General features: G+C 42.8%; 1 protein-coding gene across 1 annotated transcript in view; it reads left to right on the plus strand.

Annotated features, from left to right (window-relative positions):
- The first annotated feature begins 6,613 nt into the window (after positions 1-6,613).
- lgr6 (leucine-rich repeat containing G protein-coupled receptor 6) overlaps positions 6,614-23,371 on the plus strand; it is a 44,459-nt gene continuing 27,701 nt past the window's right edge. Inside the window, exons 1-2 of the mRNA XM_078255088.1 lie at positions 6,614-9,657; positions 23,051-23,122. Of these exons, the coding sequence (XP_078111214.1) occupies positions 9,437-9,657; positions 23,051-23,122 (293 nt within the window). The 5' untranslated portion in view covers positions 6,614-9,436. The remainder of the gene's footprint in view (positions 9,658-23,050; positions 23,123-23,371) is intronic.

Genomic DNA, 23,371 nt, shown 5'->3' on the forward strand with positions numbered 1-23,371 from the left:
CAATAAACTCGCTACCTATACTGCAGCAGCCAGAGTCGAGGATGACCCAGGATTATAAATCAAACTACTACACCTACACTACACTACACTGTTTAGCAGTATGTTATAGGTTATTGGTTGTTCGAAAGCGCAGTTAGCATCAACAAAGGCTTCGCAGCTGTTTTCAATACCTACGTATTACACGTAATTCAACATCTACAACTGTGTTTAAATATGTGTCTGAAGCCCTTCTTGTGTCAGCGTACGTTCTATATATCTTCAGGTAGCACAAAATACAATTCACGCTCCAGTAACACTGCTGGGGAAAAAATCCTAGAGGAAACACTGCACTTTTGTTTCTTTTTCTTGTTGGTTGCTCGTGGAAATACGTTGGCAAATATAGCCTTCCAGTTGACACATCTCTTCCGATAAGGGATGTAAATTCATCTGTGAAAAAATGTAATCTTAAATTTTTGTGCATCGATAATTGTTTTATAGTCGTATCGGAATTGTATCAGGAGGTGGTGCCCATCTGTTTGGTTTATTTTTACAATTTCTAAATGCACACTGAATCACCATGTTGCCTAGTCCTTAGTTTCCAATCCAATGCTTCAATACCAATGTACTAGGCTACTACTAGATGTCCCGACTGTAGTACGCGTCTCTGTTTACTTTTCGGTGCAGTACTACTAACCGGAGCAAAGTAAAATTCTGCCGCTGCAGAGAAACTAGTCCCTCAAAATGTAATGCGATCATTGAGATGCAAGGGTAGTTTTATTTCTAACATTATTCTATCAACACAGACATTTACATCAATAGTCTGGCGTTATTATTTATTTGACTTGGGTGTACTGTGGAGTGTGTAAGACTGTTTTTAGTGGCAGGCTAGCAGATACTGTTGACTTGCACTAGCCTAGCATCAGCGAACTCTGCAACTGGAAGGACTGGATGAAAACTGTTGAAAATGGTCTCCACTGATAAATAACACACTGGCTAACTTGGAAATGAGGTCCTATGTCCAAAATTCTGAACCACCCCTTTAAGGGTCAATACAATTCATCCCGAGGGGGACATAAATGTTCAATAAGTTGTCATGACATTTCATGAACCTCATGATGGCCCTAGAGAAAAAGCCATGGGATCATTGAAGTCAATAGGATTTATCCTCTGGGCACCATGAATGTATAAAATGTCATGGCAATCCATCCAATAGTCGTTAAGATATTACAGTCCGAACCAAAGTGGTGGACCTATTGACCAACATTGCCATCCTTTAAGCCACGACGCTAGCATGCCTAAAAATCAAGTAATAGGCCTACAAACATAGAGGAATGTAACTGTAAAATCGCAAAGGCATTAATTTAAACTATCAACCTACAACCAATAACTCTTTTATCAGTGACACCTAAACAAATTCCTCATACCATAATGTTACAATCCCTTTAAAAGAACATTAAAACAGAGTATCCCGAGTCAAGTGTTTGGAAATAAAGTCAAGTTGAGTTGCAATTAGTGTATGCTTTTGTCAACCTGTGTCTTATGTCCACATCTCTGCTGTATGATGGTCTCAAGAAAATAAAACATAAAGTAAATCTTGGGCAATACTCATCAGAATGGGACGGAGAATTTCCAAAAGGGACATATCACAACAATGCACGTCATAATTTATTTGATTAACGTTGAATTAATGGAAACTACGTCCAGCTGGGGTTTTTTGCTGTGCTTTCTACACCTTTAGGAGTCTACAGCAGAGTCAGGACAACTGTCAGCATGCGTGTACTGCATGGTTAGCCTCACTGCTCTAGAAAGAGCTTGCAATATTATGGCATGGGAAAGGCTTCCTCTTTCCACAGAAGACGAACGTCATTGTCTGGGCGACTTTTGGATATTTATCACTTCTGCTTTCTGAAAATCTTCAAAGGCCAGAGTGTGGTCAGCAGAATGGATGACAGGATAGTTTGTGTTGAGATTGAGTCTGAGCTGCTGTGGTTTAAGTCTTTGGGCTGAAAGTGTAGTAACAGAATTGGAGAATTAAACAGCTTCAATAGTGTTAAAGCTAGAAGAGTAAGTACAATGCTTATGAAAAGTATTAACCCCCCTTTGGACTTCATGTTTTATTGTTTTACAACACTGAGTCACAGTGGACGTAAAATGATTTATTGATTAGCATGAAAAACTCCTTTTGACGAGAATACTTTTAGTAGCACATGTATTTGTTTTTACCAAGTATGCTTGAAGTTGGACTGTCACAATGTCACAGCACCATGTAACCTGATAGACTGGAACTTGGAAGGGGCTCTCCGGCTGCACAATAGACTACAGTATATTATCAACTTCTGTCTACAATGCGTCTAAAGGAAAGACCCTGATCACACTGTACATTAAAATGCCTTCTCAGCAGAAAGAGATTCAGGCCTACGTCAAAGAGGATTCTGACCAGAGGAAAACCACAGATGAACACTGACTAAAAGAAAAAGAGAGATTTGTAAAGTCTTTGTGTAGGTGTGGACTCAGATGTATTGCAATAGGCAGTTAATCGAAGAGGTGGATGCAAAGGAGATACTACCTCTACAAAAAGTACTCATGGTACAAGTCATGGTGGTAAACATCAGTATGTTTTGTTTTGTCTACAGGGATAATAGTATAACGCTATCTGTATTTAAAATCTTACACAAACAATATAAACTATATCAAACATTGTTTTGGCATTGTTGTACTGTAACTTGGCCTTATCTGCAGTATGGTAATGTGCTGATTTATCTGTCTGGCTCGAATTAATAGTACTGATTTACTGCAAGTTAGGTTGACAATCTAACAGTAACATGTACTTAACATTTTATTTACTTTACTGTACTTACTTCTTCATGACAGAACTACTACCTGTCTTTGTACTTATTATACTTTCAACTGATCACTGCATTCTCTGACTTTCCTGTTTGTTGTGGGATGAATTACTCCTCTATCATTCTTATTAAATGTGTTAAATGTTAAATTTTGTTTGGTGACCTGACATAATTGCCACCTTCAACCTGGAATTAAAACACCTGTGTGGTAAGCATAAATGTTAATGTAAACAATAAATGTAAATAATGGTAGGCTATATGTAATTAGTTCTTAAGTTCTTAACTAAATAAGCCTTAAGTCTATAACAAAATGATGGACTGGCATTAAAAATCTCCCTTATTTTTACAACAATTTATTTTGGATTATTTTCAGTTAACACAAATGACAGAAAACATGTTTTGTACTTTATACATCGTTGAATATATATTTTAAATAGAAATACTGCTTCACGGATTTTGTAGGTTTATCTCATGGGGGTTCAAGGGGTTTGACTGTGTTGCCTGTGAATTCAACAGCATTTATTTGCAAACATTCATAAAAAAAACCCACTAATCTCAGTTTGTGCCATTGTATATCGTAAACACAGTAAGCTTGAGTTTATTAAGGATTTTGCAGACTGTGAGACTAGAGTGTGTCACCATCATCTGGTTGTTCAGTTCATGACCTGAAGCACTGATGCTGTTCTGTCTTATGGCTGATGATGGCGCCATTTCATCATCTAATTCAAAAGTATACTCTGGAGCCCATAAAAAGCAGTTCACACAATATAATGGTATGATTTAATAAGATTATTGTAATCATGATTTCAGTAATGATACGTTTCATTCTTCCCAGGTGCCTAATTTCTGTTTTTATAGCTGCAATCTTTCAACTGCTGCTATGTACTTTTCAGATGACTGGAATTCTCTGAGTCTAGTGTGAAACCTACAATAATAAGGCTCCTCTCTTCATCTCTCACTACATTGTGTTGAGTCTCCTGCTAGTCCTATCTAGGTTCTGCATGAATGGGACTCTATGGAGACAGTCCAATGGTTTCAGTCACTGTTAACATTCCACATCAGTCTCTCTCCACACTGACATGACTGATACTATCAAGCAGAACTGGGTACGACGGCACAAACATTCATCACTCACACACATCCAAGTGCACACGGACACACACTGCTGCAGACATGAACTTGCACACACATACAGAGGCATGATAAGGCAGTCTTTGCCACAGTGATCACCCCTTTATTTCTAGGTCAAAAAACTTTTTATAGATAGTATTTACAGGTGTAAGAGTCACACAGACAAACACACGCACCTACATACCCAAAAGCACACACCCTCTGATTGCAGCGCCACTGGCGTCGCTCAGAATAGCATCAAACAGAGTTGAGCGTCTCTGTCTTTGGCAGTGTACAGGTGCAGACCTGTCTGCTTTAGTCAGCCTATTTCACCATATTAACCCTCGTATATCACACTGTCACTGCAGAGAAAACAAAGTGGAGATCAAAAAACAAGAAAGATTTGCCTTATGACAGAGACATCTTAACGTAAGGAAAAGTGTTTGTTTGTAGTGCATTTAAAGTTATCTACCATCTTAAAATCATTATTTGGGGAATATCTTACATGTTCACGTACATAGTGCACTCTGGATTGAATCAATCACCCAGCTTAATACACAGATGTATTGTTTGACATGTGCCAATGAAGATGTCATGGTATGATAATATATTGGTGCACAATATTATCTTAAAAATGTATGAAATAAGATGAAACTCCTTCAACAATATCAAAACATACTGAAGGAAAAGAGTGTATTCTCGTTTGCTGCTTGGGCTGCGAAATAGGTAATGTAGTCTTTTTCTGTCACTGCTTTCTTTACCTGAATTTATCCGCTCCTATGCAGAGTCCACAGTGTGCAGTGTTGGAACAAATATTAAAGCAACAGTATAACATATTTATTTTTCATCGAGATGTTTAGTTATATTGTTATTGTCCCAATTCTTAAGTGGCATAATTCTTCAACAACTTTTTCCTGTGAGTCAGTAGCTGATGCTACTAATATAACTACTATTTTACACTATTATAATACTGATACCATGCAAATATTTTATTATTCTACTAATAAAAAATATAAAACGGTGTCTGAGTAAACATAATCTTCTAAGCTTTGATTTAAGATTATATTAAACGTTGTGTCTCGTGTATAAAATAGTGTGCAAAGTCGCTTAAAAGCTATACAACTCTGTGACAGTTTTCGTTAGCCAAGCTAGAGATGTGGCTCTATGAATAGCAACCGGACAGTGCACCACTTCGGTGGTTGGTCGGTCTAGACTGAAAGATCACTACAACTATTTAATGGGTTGCAATGCAATCTTGCACAGCCCTTCGTGGTCCCCAGAGGATAGCTTTGCTGATCCCCTGGCTTTTCTCTAGCACCACCATGAGGTTCAAATTTGTGGTTTTGAGTATAATGTCAAGTCAACTATTGGATGGATTGCCATGAAATTTGGTACACACATTTATATCCTCTAGCACCATCATCAGGTCAAAGTTTTAAATTGTCCAACATGGTTTATGAGCAAATACCTGCAAAACTAATGACAATGGTGAACATGGTAAACATTATACCGGTTAAACATCAGCATGTTAGCATTAACACTGTATGCATGTTAGAATGCTGACATTAGCATTGAGCTCAAAGCACCACTGTGCCGACATACAGCCTCACAGAGTAGCTAGCATCGTTGTAGACTCTTGTTGCTTTGTGTACAAATATCCTTCCTTTACATTTGGCTAACATACACATCTTGCTGACATGGTGTGTAATGTACTGTTGTGTATAGTTGTGTATTTTGTGTCTTGTCCTGTTTGTTACATGCTGCTGTAAAAGATCAAAATACAAATGCTGTAGCAATAACAGTTCTGTGGTGTGTTACAGAAAAGACACAAACCTACAACCTTCCAACTGAGGTGAAGAGCATGCTTGTGATGGATTGCTTTGCTGAACTCCATGACTAACCACATCCTCAGTCCTACTATTGTCCCACACGAACTACAAACACACAGGAAAATACCTCCACCCCTGTTTTGCCCACTCACCAGCACCCCCTCCCACCCCCCACCCTTACATCCTCATCCCCTTACCTCATCCCCCTTCTGACTCTTTCAATCATTTCTGTCCTTTGTACTGTGAGATGCAGAGAGGAGGAGAGGGACGAGGGAGGGATGGAGAGAAGGAGTGGGTTCTTTTGTTGGCTTTCAGGTGGTTTCACCTGAAAAGACAGAGAACACACCTAGGTTGCCGCCACCGGTGACACACGCCGCTTCACTTGCTTCCGCTGAGTGTACTTGACTTAGCCTTCAATTGCCTCTGCACAAATACAGACACAGGCATATTTGCGAGCATACGTATCTACAGGCATCTGCATGCAAGTGTGTACAAATAGACATACTCTTTATAAGAGGTACTGGAAGGTGTTGGATGTGCAGAGGGGTGGTGCAGGGGATGTGGGTGAGGAGGTGAGGTACGACTGCTTTCTCTGTTCTTTCCCTGAATGGATTCTTCTTGCTGCAAGGAGCTCAGGTAGTCGTGTGTGTGTGTGTGTGTGTGTGTGTGTGTGTGTGTGTGTGTGTGTGTGTGTGTGTGTGTAGACCACGGTGAGTGCTCTCAAGTTAGTGTCAGGTGTCAGGTAGCTACTTGTCTTTGTGTCTTCAAGGCTGCCGTTGCTTGGATAGTGTTTACAGCCTAGAGAGGGAGAGAGGGAGGATGGGGGAGGAGAGGGCAGGGAGCTATGGCTTTGATCTGATGCTGACTGCTTGATAGCGTGTGTGTGAGCAGGGTAGTGAGTGTGAGAAAAAGGGAGAGAGAGAAAGAATACGAGTGCACGCATACTTTTTCAGTGGCATGTACAAATGTCTGCACACATGCCAACAACTGTGTGTCTGTGTGTTTGAGCCATTCATTCAACCCAGGGCCAGACCAAGCCTTTCTGGAGCCCTGAGAAGAATTTGATTTAACCCCTCCCCCCTTTTAATTATTGACACACAGGGCTTAATCTAAGTGATACTGAAAAATAACACATAACCTTTCACACATCCATTATAACTGTCGGCACAGTTTAAACAAATACGTAGCTGACTTTTCTAACAGTAAGGAGCGCCATGTCTGATTGTCTGCATATTTGTGATTGAAGGGAAGAAGGATAACCAATGAGAAGATGATAAAGAGACCAATAAGAGAGAGAGAGACAGGCCGAGAAAGACAGGTAGGAGACCAGACATGCAGGTTTTTACAGTACATATGTTATAGGGCTCCCCTAGGGCCAGACAATTAAAGAGCATTTAAAAAGATGACAGAGCTCTGTGCGCAAGAAGGGGAGAGGCGGAGAGCCCAGGGAGTGGAAGAGTTTGCAGGTGCACAGTATGAAGAGCATGTGCATGTTATGCAAGGTGTTTTGCATCTGAGGTAGTGAAAGAAAAAATACCATAAAACATCACTTGAAAACAATTCACACAATATTTTTAAACCGACAATAGACAGAGAGAGCAACAACGTGCATTCCACTACAAAGAGGGAGAAAAGACAGAGCAGAGAGAGCGAGAGAGCATGAGAGAGAGAGAGAGAGAGAGAGAGAGAGAGAGAGAGAGAGAGAGAGAGAGAGAGAGGGGGAGAGAGCATGAGAGACTATGTGAAGAACAGCTCTGAAAGAGTTTTTGTGGGGACATAACAAAGGCCCCTCAGAAAACACAGTGGCATAGGAATGTTAATTAATTAATGAGAAACTATTCAGCCTACAGAGGATGGTGGAGAAAGAAAGACAGAATAGAGAGACAGACAGACCAGTCGGAGGGGTAGATAAAGTCAGACTGTGTGCAAAGACATTTATAACTGTATCGTTTGCAAATAGCATGGTGTGCACTTATTCTAGGCCCAGTTTCTATGCAACATGTTGCATCTCTGTTCTGGTTTTGCATGTGTGCTTTTGCGTGCATGTAACATACTGTTGCTGCCGATTGAAAGCCTTGGCTCCTCAAGCCTCAGTTTTCCAGGAACTAAGAGAACAGCCTAGTTTTCCACAGCAGCTTTTTACTTCTTAGTACTAGCTGCTGGGTAATACGCCTGAAATCTAACAAAAGGAAAGATTAACGTTAGCTCTGCTTTGAATGTCAAGCCAGTATTGCTTTCTTTGATTTGTTATAATTATACTGGAATGCATCATTAGGCGGTTATGCAACATCCTGTACTTACAGGTGCACAGCATGTAAAGCTCAGTAGTGTAACATATGAAGCAGAGTCATTTTATAGCATTCTGCATTCGGCTGTATATAGCCCTCATTTGTGGTCAGTGTTTTAGGAAAAGCACAGATTTAATTTTTAATATAAAATATACGCAGCCAAGAACTATGTGTTGTAATAAAAGAAAGGGAGGTCAGACGAGATTTTTTTTTTTAAGATTCTGTGGAAAAACTGCAAGTGAGCACACAGACATAGGCTTTAGCCCGAGGCAGCTGACACTTCTTCACAAATCCACACTCTTTTTCTCTATAGACTGGAGTGTGTGCATGTGAAATTGATATGTGAGCTCCTTTGCGTCGGTCACTCATAATCTGTTATTTTCTATGGGTGTCCAATGTGCGTGTGCATATGCAAGCATTTGTGTTTGTGCGTGTGATAGCGACATTCCAGCAGCAGAAACCTGAGAAGGTGTGACTTACGAGACACTGGATTCGAATCTTTCTGGGGACTGAGGGGTGCTGAAGTGTCAGAATTCCAATTTCCTCCAAACAGTCACTCCCAGTCACACACTCTGACCCTCTGCATCTCTCTCACACAGTCATACACACTCATTCTTATCCTTCAGAGCTTGCTTTTTCCTCCTCTCTTGTTCAGCTATAAACACTCTCTCATTTTCTCCCAGTTCCATTCTTAAGGTCCCACACGGAGAAATCTACTGTGGTCTCACACCACAGTACTGCATTGCCACCCAGCCCTCCTCCTCTTTTCTCTTCCTCAAACTAAACACACACTCTTTCTCTTCACACTGAGCTTCTAGGCATTAGAAAAGGGGGAAAGGAAGAGAGGGAGTAAGAGAGGGTAGAGTTCGAGAATCGCGGGCCCCTCCTACTTTCCGGAGATGCTCCAGCCCATCCCTAAATTGTGGGCCAATGAGGGTGGCTCATTCACAACTCATGCACTCCTTCTACAATAGGTAAGGAGAGGGAGACAGAGAGAGCAAGAGATATATATATATATATACAAGTAGTGAGAGAGAGGGAGAAAGAGTGACTGTGTTTGGGGGAGAAAAATGATGAGGAAGGAGAGGGCAGAGTGAGAGGGAAGAGAGGCAACAACAAAGTTAACCCCTAGGGATGAAGTGCTGACTGAGAGGAATAGAGAGATGAGGAGATAGAACTTGTGACAGGGACAGACAACCTGCACAGGAGAAAAAGGCAGTAAGAGGCTTTTGAACAGAGCCAGGAGCCAGGATTTGGAAACACAAAGAAACATTGGAACCTCCTCACTTGATCAAAGCTGCTTCTTCGAACATCAGAGAGGACAAAAGAGAGTGTGACAAGACAGAAATCTCTACAGGTGTAGTTGCAGACAGGTGGACAGTCAGACATGCTGCCTGTGCTTCTGTTTCTCTGTGTGGCTGGAGGAGTTTGGGGGTCCGTCCCCAGAGTGTGGGGGTACGGACGGATCCAGGACAGACAGGGACCAGCTGCCCCGCTGTGCCCGTCTCCGTGCCAGTGTGAAGAAGATGGGATCTTCATCATGGTGGACTGCTCGGAGTTGGGACTATCGTCTGTGCCGACCAACCTCAGCCCTCTCACCACTTATCTGTGAGTATCATGCTGCTGTTACAACAGTTGGGGAGTTCCTGGGTGTTGTTATCTTGTCCCATTTCACTTTAACCTTTTCACCTCCAGGCCTCTCACTTTGTCCTGTTTCCTTGACCCAAATCATCTTTTTCTTGTGTATCCACTTTGTATCTCATCCCTCATACTCTGTGCTCTCAAAACCTCTTCACTTCCTTTCTCATTTATCATGACTTAGTGCCAATTTGTTTCATATGAACAATAATAAATGTGCCTGCCAATCGTGAGTCCCAACAGCTAGTCTTATAATTTGTAAATGAAAAATGCTAGTCAAGCTGGGAGACCTCTTTTAAAAATAGAGCAGAAGCCAACAGTCTCTTGGATGTGTGGCCAGGAAACAACAGCAGAACCCGCATGTACATAAAACGTACAGGGCCAAGAGGGAACACGTGTGTGTGTGTGTGTGTGTGAGAGAGAGAGAGAGAGTGGGTGTGTTGACCACTATGGCAAAATTACTGGACAACTTCTTTCAGTATCAGGTTTCTGAGCACCAACTGGAGACCGAGCGTGAGAGTGTGCGCATGTATATTCCTTTGTGGACATGTATGCAAGTGTGTTTGCGTGTGTGCAAGCTGCAAGCACATGACAGAAGCATGTGTTTGTGAAAAAGGAAGTGTTTGAACACAGATGTCTAAATGTGTGTTAAGTTCAATGAGTTTTATGCCAATAATCTGTATCTCACTGTTGTTTGACACCAAAACTCAATGTTTACACAAATTTGTATCTAATTTTTTTTTGCTTGATAACCTGACAAAATTGCCTCATTGAAGGACTTTGACTGCATTTTTAAATAAGATTAGTAAGTATGTGTTTGACAGGCTGGCTAGAGAAATGGCACATACTGTTAATACAATTAGAAACATGATCATAACCGTTACTCATTAACAAGGTTCTTCATAATGAGATGCAGAAATTAAGCCCACTTGACCACCAGGAATTTGTACGACCCATAAGAGAAGCTTTAGACTTAAATTATGTTAAAGACATCAGTTCTGAGCAGTTTCTTACACAACCCTGCTGTGGCTTGAAGCCAGATCTTTCAAATTGCTTCACTGCGTAAGCCTCTGCGGACAGATTAGAGACACTTCTTGATAACTGATATTGAAGTGATAGAAGACTAATCCAGGAAAGAGGGTGTGATAGAGCAGTTGCTCACTTGGGGCTCTACAACTATTACATGACTGGTTGGATAGAATTTAGAGGGAGGGAGGAAAGATTAACAGTTTATGTAGCAAGCGACTCTAAAAGAGACACATAAAAGACTACTTGAATGATGCCTCACTCTTCAGCTGTCTTGGGAGCCTACGATGGCCAGATTTCACTGTGTTCGTTTGAGAGCTAAAACACATGTAGAGTTTATGGAGGTGAAATATGGTCTCTCAGTCAATCCAGGAATCACTCTACCATGTCACAAAACTAAGACAGCACACTCACATACAAGGTGGGATGAATCTGAGCGGGAGTGTGTTGAACCTCTCAGTCTTCCACTAAAATAAAAACAGTGATGACCTAAGACCCTCCCTGTGAAAGTCTTCATGGCTCTTAACTGCTCCACTACAGCCACACACACACACACACACACACACACACACACACACACACACACACACACACACACACACACACACACACACACACACTCATTCCCTACAAACACAAGAGTAATTGCTCATTTCCCCTTGTTACCTAACAGTGGAACTGGACCAATTAGTGAGTTTGAGGGCTGATTTAGAATAAGATAAATAAACTCAGAGACCAACCGCACACGCCCACACACACAGGGACACACACACACACATTACTGCAGAGGGGAGAAGAAGGGAATGTGAGACAGCAGGAGAGATGCCGCAACAAATTAAGATAAGAGAATCACAGATTTCTCTTTTGCTTCGCTGAAAAAAATCATCAAACACAAACAAAATAACCTCCCCTTCCTAACCTTGCCCACATTCTCTCTCTCTCTCTCTCTCTCTCTTTCACACACACACACACACACACACACACACACACACACACACACACAAACCCAGCACAGCAGGCTACAGTTTCTCATTTCGTCCTGAATTATAAAAGGTTACAACAGCGGAGAGCCAGTCCAAACCCCACCAGGATCTGTCGAACTGTCCAGCACGCCCCACTGCGCTGTGGAGGCTGGATTAGCCTTCCAGCACATACTGTAGGCCGCCGAGGTCACAGGGATTTGCTTGGGAACAGTCCACATTACAAACCACATCCACACAACGCTGTGAAAGTATATGACATCATTCACCGGTGTCATCCGAGAGCTCTTCAAAGTGAGCACAACTGCTCATGCAATAGTGGCCGAGAGGGCAATTCAGGCTATGCATGATTCACTCTATTTTCTTTTTTTTAATTTTTTTTTTGCACATACATTTGGATGACCCTGTTGCATATAAGCAGATACATAATGTAATACTACCAACAAAAACAATTGTATAACAACAATGAGGCGAATACAGGTTGACTCTGCAACAGAATTGAACTTTTCTGAGGCAAAGGTGCTCTAAGCAACTCAAAGCTGAGTCGGTAGAGATTTATGACAATAATCGTTTCCGTGGGCAACACATGAAATGAGCTGTCATGTGAGACGCTTTGAAACACTTCTTTGATATTAGATTAGAGAGAAAAGACAGTGCCAAAGGGTATGTGTGCATGTGTGTTAATGTGTGTTGAGTTTGAGAACACTGCGTACAGTACGTACACCGGGATCGATGTTGTTTTATGTGTAGCTGCAAGCGAGGTAACACATCATAAGAGATGGCTTCACAGTGACACAATAAGTACCCATCTGTCACAAATATTAGCTTGGAGCAAATTCATTAGTCAGCTGTCCCCCTTATAGATATATGCACCGCAAATATTTAATCATGTTGAGAATGATTTATATGTTCATGTGGCTGGTTTCTAAGGTTGTCAGGTGCTTATGTTCACACATCTCACTCTTCCTTCAGCGGTCACCAGTGTGTGTGTATGTGTGTAAGAGGAAACGAGTGTATGAGTCCAGGCCTGGTCTGTGACTAGAGTTGAGCTTCGTAGTAGTGGTGAGTGCGGTGAACAGAGTTTTTGCCGAGGACAAGAAACCACAGCTAGTGCATTACCAGACAGAGGAAAACCAAGGAGTGTGTGAGTGCGCGCGTGTGTGTGTGTGTGTGTGCATTCGTGTTTGAAGACCACCCAGACTGCTGAGAGATTTTTTTTCTAGCAAGTGGAGGTGAAGCAAGAGTGTAAGAAAAATGCAGAGAGGGAAGATGAATAAAAGGGATGAAAGCTGATGAGGAGAAAAGTGAGGATTAAAAATTGGTGACAGAGAAATGTGTATTGGAAGATTTTGGAAGACTCAGTACACACACACACACTGGGGACAACATCCTCCTGACCCTGTATGGTGGCCATGACTGTAACAGTCGTGTGCGTGTCATTTAGTCATTATGTAGATGGAATGATTCCTATCACGAGCGACCAGGGGTCACACTGTAAACATCATGTCTGAGAGAAAGAGACAGAAAGCTCTAAGGGATGGAGGGGGAAGAGGATTTGAGGGGGGGGAATTTACAAAAATAAGAGAATTGCAGAGAAAAAAAGAACAGTATGTGTGTGTGTGTGTACTGTCAGTGGAGGGTTCTCTATACAGCAGCTATCAGCTCTAGCATCAGTGTTCTGGCTCCAGATGTCTATGGTAGCCTCCTCCATACACTGCCCTCCCTCTCTCTGTCTATCCTTCCTCCCTCACCTGTTTCCTGTGGCCTCCTCCTTTAGATAGAACAAGAATCCATACATTAAGTGCTTCAGGTGTGTGTGTATGTGTGTGTCTTCAAAGCAGGTGTTGAAGCTGGTCATCCAGCACTAAGTTTGAATTTCTGATCACTGATGTGCAATGCATATAGCTCAGGGCAGTGGAGTGAGAAAAAGTGAAGGGTGTGTACCCAATCCAAATGGTAAATGTTTTCAAGGTGTGTGTATGTGTGTGTTGGGGGAGGAGGTGCTTTGGCTACAAGTCAACTAACTAGCAGCTGTGATCAGAGCTGGGGAAGAGAGTTACAGGCATTATACAGAGGAAGAAAACAGTGACCTATGTCATCATAGTTAATCTATTCTGCTTATAAAGTTGCATAAAGAGGAATTTTCTGCACAAAGTATTTCCTTTCTCCATTCCTCTGATTACTTCTTTATTCCTTCCTTCCTGCAAACTTGAAGTGTTTGCTTCAAAGTGTCAATTCCTCAACTCTCTCTTAGATTCCCTGGAGGCCCAGCGGCAAACACTAGCAGAAAAAGCCACTTCGGCCTGCTACAAAGTGATATTTATGCCAGAAGGGTGTTGGAGAGAAGGGATAGGCAGTCAGCGTTGGATAGTGCAGTGGTTTGTGATTTCCTGAGAGCAACCTGGGAGGCTTTTAAATGTCGCTCAGGGACAGACGGCAGGTAGGCAGGTAGAGGAGAACAATGGAAACAATGACAATTCCCTCGGGAGTGGCAGGCAGGGAAGACACAGAGGCCATAGTGTGCTCTACTGCTCCATATCCTGTCCTTTGGAAAAAAGTAGAAAGCAATCACGACACAAGATCTTAAAGTGAACTAGGGTGGAGGAGGTGGAGATCAGAGAAGTAAAATGGATAATGTGTTTGGAGTGGACAGTGCATGTGGACTAAACACAACCGTGGTTGGGTCAGACCTGTGCCAACCGACTAGATATGTAAATCTGTATATTTTGTGTGATAGCAGCATGATGCAAGTATGACACGGGGCCTAGGAATGTGCTCTGTGTGACGTGTGGTTGAAGGGTGAAGGGCTGCTTCTGACTGAGATGATTCAGAATGCCCGCATGGCCCAGATTCCTATTCAGCCCCTTTCTAACCCTGGGAATCCATGGGAATGTTTGTGCGTGTGTGTGTGTGTGAGTGCATGAATCAGTGCAAGTGCACTTTCTCTCTTTTTTCCACTACAGAGAAGGCATTATCTATTCCTGGGCCAGGCCACGACAAATGTCCCTAACTGTTCTAGTGCGTGTACATGCATATACACATGTGCATGCATGACCTGTGGGTTTGCCAGGTGTCATTTGTGTCAGTGCATTTGCCTTGGGTTAGATAACACATACACATACATTTTTATACATTTTCAACAGTAACATACCATATTTTCTTAAAATGAGCAGATTGGTTTAAAACAAAATTAGGATTTGATGTCTCCACTCATCCAAAAGTTGTTCAGTTTCTTGCTGCAAGAAGACACAGTTTACCCCAGTTTGCTGCAAACAAGATCCTCATTTGCTGTTGTTGCTCCTTGATTTAGATCACAAAGAGAAACCAAATCAGTGCAAAAAAATAATTAAGAAATATTTTACAACTTGCTTGTTTTCTTAAGCTTTCTCTTGATCGTATAACCTTATATTTTATGATTTGTGTAGTTTGGGTCTCATCTTGTCTCTTGTATTTCGCCATTTTATTTTCTCGCTTCTGTAAAGCACTGAGCTTTGGTGCTTTAAGTTGAATTACTTAGTTTTGTGATGAAAACGGCTCATGAAACATTTTGGTAATAGAAAGTGAAGTGTAAAATGACTAAAATAGTTGAGTGTTGATAGCAGTGCATGTAGGACATAACTCTCCAAGTTCCCCCTGTACCTCAACATGGGTCTGTCTGTCTCTGTCTGCCTATCTGTGTGATCGCTGGCCAGGCCTGCCGACTAAAGTGGCTCATGTGGGGCTGGCAGTGTGCAGGTGATGACTAGTAAGAGCTAATGATACTTAATGCCCTCTCCAACAATACACACACACACACACACACACACACACATTGCACAAGAATGGATGTATGTACACACATGATTGCTTGCTCTCACACACACACACTCACATACTGACTTAATGATGGTTAATGCCCTATCCAATCTCCCTGTGCCGCATCAAAGCATCCCACAGAGCAGTGCTGATACAGCGATGCTAGCAGGGATTAGGTCGGGAGAAGGGACCACTGGGACAGGAGTTAGCTAAAGGGAACAAAGAAGCAATCACTGACACACTTAAATGTTGCACACACACATACAGTATATGTACATAGCGTAGCCAAATGGGGATACTGCACAGGGAGTGGAAGAGGGGATGTAGAAAACAGAAGGTGGAGAAATGAATGGTAGGGGAAAAGGAGATGACTCCTCAATGCTCTTAATTTAGTTTGGTGAAATGATTTGAATGCAGAAACAGCAGTCAGGTCACTATGATGGCATAAGGCAATAGTATAATTCTTGCTAAGACTGGACTTCACAGGTGCATTTTCCATCTGCTGTAAAGGGAGGCTGGAGAGAATTCTGCCACTGCAGAGCCTCTGCAACTGCAGCCAGACTTACTCGTCTTACACGTCTCTATTACATGTCTGAGAAGGAGCAAAAAAGGAAATCTGGACTTTTTACACGCATGGCAATAGGCCAAACTAAATCTCTTTAAACCAACAGCAGCCACATGTCCTTATTGGTATGGGGTAAGATTTCATCAAGTGCTGATCTAAGTTCAGGTCTAGATGTTATCCATGGGTTACTGTTAAATAGATGGAGCAGATGAGCTGATCATAGATAAGAGGAGCGAGTCAGGAGTGGATTTGAGCAGTCTTCTAACTAGATCCAGTGTCCTCCTGTTTCTGCCATTCAAACAAATGAGGTCATAATAGAGCCCGACACTAATACTCATCAGGTTTCATTTACTGTTGTATCCACTGCTGAGAATTTGCCTTGAATCAGCGTGCAGGAAAGGACACCTCTGTAAGAGATACCTTTTCAGGATGTGTGAAAAAGTGGTGAAATTTGTAACCCTTTTCCATACATTCTTTCAACAGATTTCAGTGGCAAGTGATCATGAAATATTTCCTTCATGTGGCACAAACTGCTAGCTTTGATTTAGGAAGAAACAAAATACGCTGCCTGGCACATGTCATGTAAGCAACATATATGAAAGCCAGACAAAATATACATGCCAAAACAACAGATTAGTGGACTATGGGCAGGGCTGTGAATGCTTTTCTGCCTTGCAAAGCTATGTCCTACCCACAACAGCTGCCTGTCAGTTCTGTCCACATGTTGGAGGCAGTTGTATGTTGTGTAGTGCCGACTGTTCCAACACTTCCTGTTCCATTACTGAAGTGCTTGACCTTTCACCTCACCCCCTAGCCCCCCTCTCCGTCTCATGACAGGGTGTGTGTGGGAGGACAAGGAGCGGACATAGAGTGTGTACGTGCACGTGTGTGTATGTGTGGTATACCAGGGTATGAATAAGTCCCAGAGGGCATGAATATGTTTCCCATGACATGGCCTCAGACTAAACAGCCGCTTTCTTCACCCAGACATCCGCCTGTCATTCTGCCCTAAACCACAGCGAGCGGAAAAGAGCACAAAACATGGGAACACAAAAACACAGACGCATCTCCCTTTTCTTTCTCGTTATCTCCTTTTTTCTCTTCCTCCCTCCCTCTCTGTTTCTTTGCTCTTTTGTAGCCGAGTCCTCCCCGTGGCCCTCCTTGTCCAGGTGAAAGACTTCTCCTCGTCCTCTCCCTCGCTCTTTGTGCCCCGTGAATGAGAGAAAGAGAGAATAAGAGAGGGAAAGATAAAGAGAGAGTGCCTTCGGACACAAAGGGCAGTGTACCCCTCCCAGGAAGTCTGGGAGAGAGGGAGAAAAAAAAAACACATCTTTAGAGGAAGGAGGAGGGGAGGACAGCATTGTACCCTCCTTCCTGACTCTTTGTGTGTGTGTGTGTGTGTGTGTGTGTGTGTGTGAGCAAGCTCATGTGTGACCAAGAGAGAAACTGAATGCCAAAGCAGTCAGTCTATTCAGATAGAAAAAACACTTAGACCTCACCCTCACACACAGTACGCACACACATTCTGCTCAAACACACACACACACAGACACAGACACACACACACACACACACACACACACACACACACACACACACACTAATGCACACAACCATTTAGGCCCTTTTTAAGGCGACGCCCGAGCATTGACTACCAGTTGCATTGTGTGGAATAAAAGATCCTCTTTCATCGTGGCCTTAACTGTTTCAAAGCACTAAGCGGAGAGGATCAGACTGGCTGAATCCGACTAAAGCCATTACTGTCATAGTTACTGTAAAAGACAGCCAAGGTGTGGCTTAAGCAGCACTAATGCAGAACTCCTGCCTTCTGGGCAAGGCTCTGGTTGTTGATTTCCACTAAAGATCTATTACTCTAATGTTCCTCACAGAAAAGCCACCTTCAAAGGTGCAGAGCTTACCGCCATCATTGGCTGTTTGTCTGGTAAGAGTCTCCACCTGAGCGAGTGAGAAAGGGATTGGCAGGGAGGCAAGAAGAAAGAGCGAGAAAGAGAGAGAGAGCAGGGAAGGAAGTGAGAGGGAAGACCTCAGGGCATGGCTCTTGTGAAGTGATTTTGTGTGTGTGTACTCTAAGAGAGAGCGAGAGAGAGAGAGAGAGAGAGAGAGAGAGAGTCATGAAAAACATCCTTCTCAAGGGCAACAATGTAAGCCTGCTTGTTTACATGCTTTTGCTGCATTGTTATGTACTGTACCTGCATGCAATTTTATGCTTGAGCAACATGCCAGAAACCTTCTCCATACAAGTTTTTTGTTTTTGTTTTACTTTGAGACAATGGAATTCTCCAAAGTGAAATGTATCAAGTCATCTCACTTCAGCATGCTCCAGCACAGCTTTGTCTGACTGACACATTTCACCATTGATGATAGAAACAGACACCTGACTGCTCATCGCATCTGCCCTGTTCTGAGGGTATATTCACTCACCAGGGTGGTCCATTATTCAATCCACAAAAGCCACCCGGAGCCTGGAGTGTGTACGAGTGCCTGTGGATCTAGCGTTTTTTTTTCATATGATGTGGCCAGTTGTTTTGCGCTAAATCAACCAACTCTTGTCAGAAATGCTTCCAGTTTGAAATTGGCTACAACGGAGCTAGGGGCACATTCACACCCACACACAAGCTTTGATCACAGAGCTGATAACATACTTCAGTAGTTCTGTTGACGGTGAAGAGGAAATATGATAAATCACATTATTGTAACCACCGGACTGTGTAACCCCATGCTCCAGTTGAAATTTGAAACAGAGATGGGAAGAGAAAGAGTGAGTGTGAGCGATAGAGTGGCATAAGAGAGAGGGAGAGAAAGGTCCAAGGCTGATGAATGGAAATGTACCTCTGCTTCTTCATGCTTCTGTTCCCCCCTTAAGACAAGCTCCTTGCCTTGGTTATTACTCTATCAATCACAGCATAAAGCAGTCAAATATCCAGTGCTTTACCTTTCTTCCCATGCCAAACCGTTCTCTCTTACATTCACATGCACACACTCACACACTGCGGAGAGGAAAGAATAAACGATCTATCAGAGCCCATTGTGTATAAAATCATGGAATGATGGAGGGAATAAGAATGGAACAAAATGTCAATTTCGTTTTACTCCTCCAATTCCTGCAATACTGGCCACAATTTCATACACACTACTGTGCTTAAACACACAAAATTACATGCACGCACATGAAAATGTAATTCCTCCCCAGGGAAACAGAAAGAGATCACTGGGGGCTTTGTCAGTCATTCTGCAGGTTTAGAGCAGAGGGGGATAAAAAGAACAGTTAAGAGGCACATTTGGGAGTGTGTTTGTTGAGGGATGAGCATGGGTCTCCATGTCTGCATCCTCTGCTCCTAATACTGCTCAGGAGTCTTTAGCTAATCATTCAGCAAGCAGAGGGAGATCTGATGGGAGGAGATGGCCTGTGTGCCTCTGTCAGTTGAGAGATGTGTTGTTATGCGAGCAATATCAGGCTGCTTTCGTGACGCCGCGATGGCCAAGATAGGGCAGGACGGTTCCCTACTGAATACTCGTGAACATGAACTTCCATTCTGCCTCCCCACACACACACACACACACACACACACACACACACACACACACACACACACACACACACACACACACACACACACACACACACACACACACACACACACACACACACACACACACACACACACACACAGCAATCTGTTTCCATGCCCTGGCAGCATTCACGTATGATGTGGTGAAAGCACGACCAGGGACTGTACCCACATCTGCAGGCTCACTGGAAAACAATAGGGGTGTGAAAATGAGCGACAGACATCTTACCACACACACCGCAGTCACCTATAAATGGAAGAAATATTGCACTGCACACACAGACACAAATACTGACGCATATACTTGCACTCAGTCTCCTTTCTCTCTCTCTCTCTCTCTCTCTCTCTCTCACACACACACACACACACACACACACACACACACACACACACTAGAGGTGCCCATAAAACACAGACTGGGACACAGAAACCCCAGTTCTAATTGTGAAACTCCCATACGCTGCGGAGCCTGCAAAATCTTTAAGCGCTCTCTTTCTCATTTCTTTTGCGGCCGTTTATTTGCGCTGAAAATATCTGCACGTCACAGCGCCAGCCGACACAATGCACATGTGGTAGTCATCAATCATAATTATCATGGTTTAAAAAAGCCACAGCTGTTATTTGATTTTAAAAACAAGCCATAGCGTAGCGCCTTCCAACGATACGTCAAGTTGTCAGCGGAGGCCTTGGCCTGCACAGCAGAAATGTCTCTCTCTCTCTCTCTCTCTCTCTCCGGCTTCCCAATGAGCTTGTTGGAGAGCACAGCAGAGCTGAGCTGCATTCAACCCTTCCCCATGACTCACCACTGTGTGTCTTTATTTTTAAACATTTTCTCTCTCCATTGCTGTGTGTTTATTCTGTCTGAGTGAGGCCGCTGTTATGGACTTCACACAACGTTTGTTTATGGCTTATTTAATCAGGACCAGATAATGGAGAGTTGTGTCCATTCGTGGGCGCATCCCCAGAAGCTGCGTGATGTGTGTGTGTGTCTATGTGAGTGCCTGCATGTGTATGTGTTGCTATGCTTTAATGATCCCCCCAGAATGTTCCAATACATATTTTTCTCAGAAGAATATTAGTACACAGACAGTGAATAGGATTAAGATGTGTATTGTTCATGAGGCCCCATGAAGTGATTGTGTGCTTCCTGTGTAATACGTGATGTGACCCAGTCTTGATTATTTCAAAAGGTTTGCCGTTACTGCTTGCTGTGTCATCTCCATGGCAACTTTGTTATCACTTATATTTACCTCTGACTTTAATCAAGCAGCAGTGCATTACACTTGCTGCATTCATTCCCAAATTACTGCTTGGAGCCTGAGCAGATTGTGCCAAAAATATGCAAATGTAAGTATATAATTCACATTACATCACCCCAGTACTTTTGTTGAGAGGGGGACCTGAGGTCTAAAGGTTTAAAAAGTTTTTAATTTGCTTAAATTTACTGAATGATTCTACTTGTTGCCTATTAAGAAAAGTAATTAGTTACGCTGTATTATATTTTGAGGAGCTGATGTGCATGTGAACATTTTAAATGTTTCTTTCATTTGTAACTGTAAGCGATTCTATGGGCTTATAATGAGGCTATAATATTTAAAGGTGCCCTCTGAAGATTTTATTGTAAAGAAACATGGCTACATAACATGTTTCAAACCAAACTGCATTGTGCGTATCCTTGAAGCCCTATACCTCCTGAAACAAAGCCTTGTCTGAATGTTTGGACACCTGCATCATTTACTCTGGCTTGCGGTCTCCTTCTTCTCTTTTATTGGCCCATTGCTACCTTTTATGGTGCATTACCACTACCAGCTGTTAATATGCATTACCACTCTCCGCAGCATAAATGTGTATAATGCCACTCCTGTGCTTGTGGTGGCCTATCAAAACACAAGATGCAGAGGAAGGTCACTAATGGTGATGTGGAATAATAATGCCCTATTTTGTTCTGTTACAGACAAAAGCAATGTCAGAGAATCAACCATTTTCCCCTCAACACTGATCGAAAACATCCACCCTGTCTATGTGTCCCTGAGTAACACCTTGAAACCCTCTCTCTGCAGTCAGACCTCCCAGGAGGGGGCATGTGTAACAGGAAATTCCCATGCAGGGAAATGAACATGCCAAAATTATGCTTTCATAAGGAAAATATTCAATGTCAAAAGGCTACGTACCGTAATTATCTGACCTACAAAATCTCATAGCGAAAGGACACAGTTAATGTTGCAAGCTCATCGCATGGTGAGAACACACTCTTCACACAAATTGACAGTGTCCACATCCTGACCGCCTGATGTTAAATGTTATACTTGACAGGGTACCAGACTGAATACTGCTAAATATGACAGGCTACTCAAATACCCAAATTGGTGAACCAGAATATTGCCATGCGTGGTTTTTCCACATCGCCCCAGACGTTGAATATAGATCACGTCTGCGGATAGATTTATCCAGCCCCCCGTCAGCTTGGCTGACTTGACAAACAAACAGCCAGTGTGTCAAAACTCCCAACTGCAAAGGGCTTCTGAGAGCACAGTTTACACTTGCTAGCCCGGTGGTCTGGCTTTATGAGCAATGGTTAGTGTCATACATACACACACACACACACAGACACACGCACATACAAGCCTCACTCTTGAAGACTCATGCGAGACCCTAAGGGCTGTGAAAGCAAAGAAGGGGTGACGTAGCACCCCCCTTGCTTTCATTGTGTTTATCAAAGGGATGACCTTACATGACTGGGGGCCACAAGGTTATATATGTTTTCTACCAGAGGCTGAGACATAAGTTATCTTCATACTATCCCAAGTGTTAAAAAATGTACATGTGTGCGTTGAATGTGTGAGTGTGTGTGTGCATGCATGTGTTTGAGCATCCTGCGCCTCTCCCTTTTTGACCGCAACGCAGCTGCGTCAACACTTAGCCCCCAGCATACCCTCTCACGTCAGAGTGTGTGTGAGAGGCTGAGAAATGGAGTGTGTCTGTGTTACAGCCATGAACAAAAGGGGAAGGAGGTGGTCTCCTGCGAAACCTGAGGAGGAAAAAAGAAGAGGAGAGGGAGACAGATATGGAGGGAGACGGAAGGGTCAGATCTGAGAGAAGGTAGAGTGAGACATCTGGAAAAGAGAAAGCGTCACTGGGACGAGGAGGAAATTACAGCTGCCCAACAATGATTCATTGGGGAAAATTTCTCTTCTACATCTCCCTCTCCTCCCTCTTGTCTTCCAACCTCTCTACCTAACCCTCTAACCTCTCTCTGCGAACTACTCGCTCTTGATGATTGATTGCCATGTGAAAACCGCGTTCTAAACATTTGTAATTCTACATGCCCCAAGTACCTTCAAAAAACATTGATAAGGTATACATTGATTGATACTTTGATAATTATGCTCCCCCTTCTTTCTCTCTAGGGATCTGAGCATGAACAACATCAGTGAGATCCAGCCCAGAGCCTTCCACCGACTGCAGCTGTTATCAGAACTGTGAGTACAAAATCATTCAACTCGCATTCAATTTATAAAACTCAGTTGTCACAACTCACACATGACAAGAAACAGTCATTCTTCAAACCTCTGATACGCACAGACCTCAGTGATCTCTCCTACCAAGAAACTGCCTGCAGCAATACACTAGTAGATCCTGGGATGGCTGCACAAAAAAGGGAGGCAAAGGGAACCTGATATTCACTCAGAGAGTGAATATATGGTCCTTAAAGTGTTTGGAGAGCAGGT

The sequence above is a fragment of the Sander vitreus genome, chromosome 7, assembly GCF_031162955.1.
Source record: "Sander vitreus isolate 19-12246 chromosome 7, sanVit1, whole genome shotgun sequence".
NCBI classification, from domain to species: Eukaryota; Metazoa; Chordata; class Actinopteri; order Perciformes; family Percidae; genus Sander; species Sander vitreus.